The following is a 7,875-nucleotide window of genomic DNA, read 5'->3' as shown; positions in this document are numbered from 1 at the left end:
GAGAAATTGTTGCTGAGATTGTTTGATAATTTGATATATGCAGACATGACGACAGGAAGAGGTGCTGCGAATCAAGCTGCTGGTCGTGGTCGTCGCTGTGGTAGGGGTAGAGGGAGAGTTTCTTCCGGTACCCCCGGGACTTCTGGATCCTTTTCCTCTACTCCGACCACCCCGGTCATGCCACAGGTCACAGGTTTAGTGGACCAGCCGTTCATCATGATCCCAAACTCCAACTACGACATGCCTCCGTCCACGGCAACGATGCCGCCTCCTAGCGCTTAGCAACCCGCATCTACGGCGATGCCTTCTCCAGCGACAAATGCCGCGGCCCCGGAGTCCAACCACGGAAGTGAGGCAGCAGCTGATGCCCCTCCACCACCTCCCATCGTATGGTTGCGCATTTGGCCTGATGGTGGCACGAGGTAAGTATCACGTTCAACGCTCATATATTTTCTGTTTATGGTTATTGTTGAAAGTGCCTAAATTATTTCTAGTTTAGTTGATTTAGGTTTGAATGCTGGTTATTTTTTTTAAATTTCAATGATTATGATTAACTTTATCACTGAAAGCTTCTGAAAATTAATTCTTGTTTAGTGGATTTAGGTTGATTTTGAATGCTGGTTATTGCTTTTAAGTTTTAATGATTATGATTAACTTTATCGATGAAAGTTCCTAAAAATTGATTCCTGTTTAGTGAATTTAGTTTGATTTGGAATGCTGGTCATTGTTCTTAAGTTTCAATGATTACAATTAATTTTATCGTTGAAAACTCCTGAAAATTAATTCTTGTTGAGTAGATTTAGGATGATTTGGAATGCTAGTTATTGTTTTTAAATTTCAATGATTATGATTAACTTTATCTCTGAAAGTTCCTAAAAATTGATTCCTGTTTAGTGGATTTAGGTTGATTTGAAATGCTGGTTATTGTTCTTAAATTTCAATGATTACGATTAACTTTATCACTAAAAGCTCCTAAAAATAGATTCCTATTTAGTGGATTTAAGTTGATTTGGAATGCTAGTTATTGTTTTTAAGTTTCAATGATTATGATTAAGATTGGTTTGGGTGGATTTATGTTGATTCTTATTTGTGGGTTGTTATTACGTTTTTGAACCCTAACGCGTGTACTCAGAAGATGACCAATGTCATCAAGCTGATGTACAACCAGCCCTGACCCAGCTACACGAAGATTCCCGCTAAGACCAGGAACCGTTGGTTTGAGAAATGGATGGTAATTATTTTCATTGTTTCTATTTCAAACATTTTTAGTCAGTTTATATCCTCTATCTTGCTTAACTAATTTTAAAGTTTCTTTATTGCAGTTGCACTTTATTTGAGATGCTGAGCACAACCTGGCCATCTGGAAGATATTCGACCATAAAATGGGTTGGCGGCTCCAGCAGATGCTGGATGATGTTCGTCGTGGGCAGGACCAGTGGACGAGTTGGCTCCAACCGGATATAAAGAAGGCCCTGTTAGCTCATTAGGAGACCGATGAGGGGTTCAGGCATCAGCGTCTCACCAACAGAGCTAACAGGGTATCAGCCAATTCGTCCAAGTATACTGGCGGCTCGACAACCTTTATGAAGACCAAGGCCAGACTAGTATGTAGTTCCTTTAATTTTGTTAATAACTTCATTATAGGCATTCTAATCATTTTGTATTTCAATGCAACATATGTAGTCGAAGTCGTTGGACCGCGAGTCCTTATTGGCAGAGACATTTAAGTACACCTACATGCTAAAGGAGAACAAAGCAATATTTGTTGATCAGCGGTCTCAGGACCATTATGTGAGTAAACATACATCTGATTATCTGCTGCTACAAAATTATTAGAGATTAACTGTATATATGTTGTACTAATCACATTAACTTGTGTTAATTGCACAGGAGTCCTACACACAGAGACTAGAGGCCGCAACTCAGTAGGCTCAGTAGTCTCAGCAAAGTGGATGCAGCGTATGGAGGTATAGTAGCCCCAGATGCGTGCTGCTGGCATCGACCCTGCTGCAGGTGGCAGTGGTCCTGCGGGTGGTACACGGACATCACCGCATTCTGCACTGCCGACTCAGGGCCACGGGACTGACGATGACGACGACTACCTAGATCTGTAGATATTAGTTTTTTGTTTTATTGTTTCATTGTATTTATTTGATGTACTTGACTTTTAATTTATTTGAACATTATATTATTTATTTTAAATAAAAAGTCTTCATTAGTTATGAATTGACCACTAATTGTGTAAAAAATTTAAATTTAAAATTAAAATTGATTATTTATTTCAAATTAAAAAATAATATTACTATCGAAATTACTGTATGAATAATCCGACGTAATAGTTCGCGAAACAACATTTTTTAGCGCCAATAATACCATCAAAAAAGTTCGTTGGTAACCAATTAGTTTTCCGAGCTGGTAATTCATTGTAGAATTCGACGGTAATTACCGTCAGACGAAAAAATTCCGCCAACAAAATATTTACCGACGAGGTTTATACCATCTGATTGAATCCAATAATAAATTCGACGGTAATTAACTTACCATCGAATTTTTTTCGTTTTTTCGACTGTAGTGATTATCTCATGTATTATCAACTTAACAGACTCAATAACAACTTATTTCTAAATCCAATTTAAAATTAAAGTAAATAAATTTAGAAGAGATCATAGATTCGTCCAATCCTCTAGATCATTGATAACTTTCAGGATCAAATTTTGAATCGCAAATTGTGAATTGTATCGGATGGTAAGATTCATAAGTACAATACAATATTATAACATACATAATATATTATTAATATAAAACAACATTTTAGATCAAAAGTTTATAATACCATTAGCATAAATTATTACCAAAAGAGGTGACTAAGAATAAAAGATACGAAAAGTTTGAACTTTAAGGATGATAAATAAAAATTTAAGAAGTAAGAATAAAGGAGGAAAATAAAAAAACTATTTTAAAAAACTATTTGAAAATAAGCGCACACCTTCAATACTTTTATTATTTATTTATTGAGTAGATCACAGAAAATATATCTGAATAATTTTGTTAGCAAAAATATATTTAAATTTTATTATCGATAAAAATATTCTCAAATAATTTAAAAATGCGATAAAAATATCCAACATTAAATATGTATTTTGTTTTATAATTTTTTTATCAACCGTCAATAATACTTTAAAAAAGTTTTAAAAATATATACTTAGCGAAAAATTACTAAATTTTAAGAATAATAATATCTCATTTTTTAATCATACTTGAAAAAAATTGCATCATAATTCAATTTTTGAAGCATTTTTTGAAAAATATATATTTAGTGTTAGATATTTTTGTCGATAATAAAATTCGGGTATATTTTTGTGAACGACAAAATTATTTGAGTATATTTTTAATAGTCTATTCTTATTTATTTTTTATATCTACAAAAGAAATCGTACAAAATGTTTGCACCATCTTATAAAAAAAAAAGCCTGCACAAACAATAATCTTCGTTTGGTCATCTTCTTAGTTTCAAAAATCAATTTTGTAGGAACCGATTCGTAGTTATAATTTAGGATTCAAACTTCGGAATGAAATCACACTCTTTGACTCGCATGAAATTGTACTATTTATTATTCGGAATAGTGAGATTTTACTATTATGTGCATATTAATAGAGACGGAGGTTAATTGAGTATAGAGAGATTATGCCATTCGAGTCTCCTATCTTTTCAAATTTAAAGCCAACGAGTTATAACTCAAATGGCATAGACTCCCCATACTCAATTAAGAGGTCGCGTCCAAATTTTAAAATAGAGACGGATGTTTTGGTTACTAAAATTATTCGGATAAAATCGATTTACTATTTTATTTATTTTTTAAATATTAAAGATCATTAATATTTAGATTAAATTTTTATTTATACTAAATTAAATACTAGACTTTTCAAATAGAAAATAAAATTATATAATATATAATAATTTGTTATTATTAATTTTTCTAAAAATATTTGAGCAGTCAAGATCTTTACTGTTCTCCTATTTGTTATTATTAATTTTTCCAAGTTTTATGTTTTAAAAGCTTTTACTCATAGTACATTGATAGTTTCTAAAAAAAATTAATAGTGATATTTTAAATTATTGTTGGCAACTCTATCTTTGTGCAGGGACGCATGCAAAAATTTTAATTTAGAGGGATTTTTTTTTTTTCATTCCATACAAATAATTAACATATAGTTATTAGAGTTAGTTTTTTAAAAGATTTATCAAAATATATATATAATTATAAATTTTTTCACAATTTTATTTTTAATATGATAATTACATAAAAACATATAACAATATCAATAGTATATTATAAAATTATAAAATACCAATAATTATAGCGTATTTAGTTAAAAATTATCACATATCTTATTAATTAAATTTAATTCTTTCAAAAATTTTAAAAAATTTAAAAATAAATTATAAATTAGAGAAAATGACAAATAGATCCCTAACCTTTTGTTCCGTAGACATTTTCGTCTCTGACCATTGAAAAATACTTTTAAGTCCCTGACCTTCACAAAATTTGGACGGATCAGTCCCTCCGTCCAAATGCTTCCGTCAGGGACTGATCCGTCCAAATTTTGTGAAGGTCAGGGACTTAAAAGTATTTTTCAATGATTAAGGACAAAAATATCTGCAGAACAAAAGGTCAGGGACCTATTTGTCTTTTTCTCTATAAATTATTAATTATTTGAAAGACACAGTACCCTTATAGAATACAAGATATAAGATATCTTTATAAAATTTTTTCTTTTAACAACGTAAATTTAAAAGAAAAATGAGTATTTTTTTTACAAGAAAATAATATCTAAAGTACATAATGTGCTTACAAAAATATAACTATGTAAGTCATTATTAATATAATAATATAAATGTTAAATATATTAATATAAAAAAATAAATGATTTTTTAAAAATAAATATAGAGATTATTATATAAAAACTAATTTGAAAGATACAAAGATTTGAGAGTATGATATTAAATAAATTAAGTAAAAAATATTAGTGAATTAAACAATTAAGACATAAATCTATCACATAATAAAAAATAATACATATGAAACTATTAAATTACATAATATTTTTTTATTTTTAAACACATATCTCATATATAAATATAGTTTCTTAAAATTTGGGCTCCGTCCCTGCGACTAACAATATGAACTTCACGGTAGACCTTTTTCCTGCTGATACCAGCATCCCAATGGTTTTACTTCTAATGCAAGTTTAAGCATATGATGAAGCTTATGACCATCACAAGTATGTATAGTTCATAATTACAATTGAAAAAGCAAAGTTAGCATACAAAACATTTATGATACTGCAACTGTGTTTTTAAGTAAAAGCAAGTAATCTGCCTTTAAATTGACGTTTTATGTTATCTCTAAATATTGTAAAAGCATTTTGGACCTTCTTCGTAACCAATAATTTATTGAGCTCTACGTATGAATATCTACTCGACTGTTCAGAAACAGTCAAAAGCTTATTGTTGAAAGTTTGTTGTAAAAGATAAATGAACATTTAGTTTGCTATACAACCTGTCTCAGAGGTTTTCAGTAACATGTATGAATTATTCGTATTCGTTCATATATGCTTAAACATGAGAGCAACAGTATCAACATGAAGGATTATTAATTAGTTGCCGATATGCCCAACATTATCAATAAATGAAAAATTAAAAGGTGAAGGTTACAACTATAAAAGGGCATCAAAGATTTGGTCAATAGCTTACATGTTTCACTGGAATATCCAATGCACGATGCTATATCATCATGACCACCCATTGTATCAATAATTCCTGAATCCAGATCATACCTATAAAGTTTAGCCAAAAGAAGTCAAACAAAACATGCTAAAGAAATAATATAAAGCCAAACACATCCACTGCAAAACAAGTCAAGCCATTAAGCCTTTTTCTTAAGGGTAACATGGATGCTAGAAAACCACAACATGGAATATACAACAGATCACATGCTTCATTGCTTATTAACCAAAGTCAATAAAGAATTTTAACAGTTCACAATTCAAATTCAGAGCACCCCATTTCCCATTTCTCCCTCATTCTTACACATTCATCCAACATCTTTAGCTGTATTTATATTTTCAACCTTCCACAGCAAAACGAAGGTATGAAAAATCTATCAAACAAACCATCACATTCCCTTGGGCATTTATTCAATGTACCTGCTCTATCACTATCAGCATAATGCAGCATGCCATTCACAATTTCACTTTAAGTCAAACAGTGAACCTTCGATTTTGCAAACTGACTTGTTGCTCAATCAAGTATACGTGGTACTAAATTTTTGAAGACTGAAGTTGTTTCTTAAACAATGATGTCAGGAATGTGATCCACTATTTGCATGTTTGGATTACCATTTTGATGCACCCATAATCAATTATGGTGTGGACCAAAATTTCATAATTGATTATGAAGCCAAAATTAATTATAACAGAAGTGAAAATCTCAGATTCAATTATTTATCATGGATAGTTGAAATCATTTAGTGAAAAAAAAAAGAAGCAACAAAACAAAATATATCAAACATAGATCATTTTACTTCAAAATCAATTCTGACATAATCAATAAACACACACTAGAACTCCAAATAGCTTAATAAAGGAAACTTGCTGACACAGCAAATTGCGTCAACTAACTAAGTAACCAATCTCAATTTTGAAGCTCACTAACTAACTATGGCAACTAAGTGATTCCGAAAACCACATGCCGGGATCCTGGAATACTTCAAAGTTTAAACAAGTATACACTATACATCATGAGACCTAAGTTCTCTTCGAATTAAACAATAAATATTAGGAGATATTTAATTAAACAAAAAATGGGACCTTCGAATTAAGCCATCGGAGGCGGCGGAGAAAGCAACGGCTTCGTCATGGAAGTAACAATCGAGGAGGGGAGCTTCGGAAGGAGCTTCAAGTCTGAGCAATGAAGCGTCCACATCGTACAACCGAAGACTCTGCAATTTCACCACTCAATAAGCAACTAAAGTAACTTTCTCAAAAGATGAGAGAGAGAGAGAGAGAGAGAGAGAGAGAGAGAGAGAGAGATGAGGATTACGGAGTCCCAAGAAGAGATGAGGAGGTTGTTGAAGTGGGGAGCGAATCGGACTCTGGAGATGGCGTCTCTCGTTGGTGCTTCCAACTTCAACAGCAACGAATCGCTGTTATCACCCTTCATTTTCAATTTCAGCGCATGAGAACAAGGAGATGTGGTGCTCTGGGATGTGACAATGGTGACCTTTCAAATTGATGAACTCCCGCCCACGAAACAAATGAAATTACTTATGATACTTTATTTAAGTTAAACATGCAGGTCTTTGTAACCGGTGGATCCGTGGTGCAATGGTAGCGCGTCTGACTCCAGATCAGAAGGTTGCGTGTTCGTTTCACGTCGGGTTCAATATCCCGTCCACCCAATAATTTTTTCTTCTTTTCTTTACCAACAACATGATTTGGAATTTGGATAGAACTTGAACACTCAAGGTCGAAAGAAAGAAAGAAGAAAAGGTCTATAAAATGGAACGGATTTCTGTATATATGAAATTTGTAACTCCGAAAATGGATCAACATCCTGACCAAAAAAAAAAGAAGAATCGATTTTTTGGAAAGATGAAGAAAAAATAAAAGCAAAAAAAAAAAAAGAATCGATTTTTTGGAAAGATGAAGAAAAAATAAAGCTCAGTTTTTAAAGTAGAAAAATAAAATTAAAAAAATTAGTTATTTGCAAATGTTGAGGAAAACCATGTCTGAATCTGACACATGGTTATAATGCAGAGTAACAATTATGGATGAATTAGGTTTAACTAATCTGGTCAAAGCTTATTTGCAAAG

The 7,875-nt window shown here is 31.8% G+C and overlaps 1 protein-coding gene and 1 non-coding gene across 2 annotated transcripts; one reads left to right on the top strand and one right to left on the bottom strand.

The window, feature by feature from the left end:
- Nucleotides 1-5,434: 5,434 nt before the first annotated feature.
- LOC112755684 (mitotic checkpoint protein BUB3.3-like) lies at nucleotides 5,435-7,840 on the bottom strand. Its single transcript, XM_025803933.3, has 3 exons — nucleotides 7,103-7,840; nucleotides 6,871-7,001; nucleotides 5,435-5,838 (listed from the first exon to the last, which is right to left on the bottom strand). Exons 1-3 carry the CDS (start codon nucleotides 7,220-7,222, stop codon nucleotides 5,655-5,657), a joined length of 435 nt encoding a protein of 144 aa, XP_025659718.1. The 5' UTR covers nucleotides 7,223-7,840; the 3' UTR covers nucleotides 5,435-5,654.
- TRNAW-CCA (transfer RNA tryptophan (anticodon CCA)) lies at nucleotides 7,373-7,444 on the top strand. Its single transcript has one exon. It is a non-coding gene; the product is annotated as a tRNA-Trp (tRNA).
- Nucleotides 7,841-7,875: the final 35 nt, after the last annotated feature.

This window comes from Arachis hypogaea, chromosome 6, assembly GCF_003086295.3.
Source record: "Arachis hypogaea cultivar Tifrunner chromosome 6, arahy.Tifrunner.gnm2.J5K5, whole genome shotgun sequence".
Classification (NCBI taxonomy): Eukaryota; Viridiplantae; Streptophyta; class Magnoliopsida; order Fabales; family Fabaceae; genus Arachis; species Arachis hypogaea.
The sequence above is the reverse complement of the archived record's forward strand: the minus strand, read 5'-3'. Positions and strand labels throughout refer to the sequence as shown.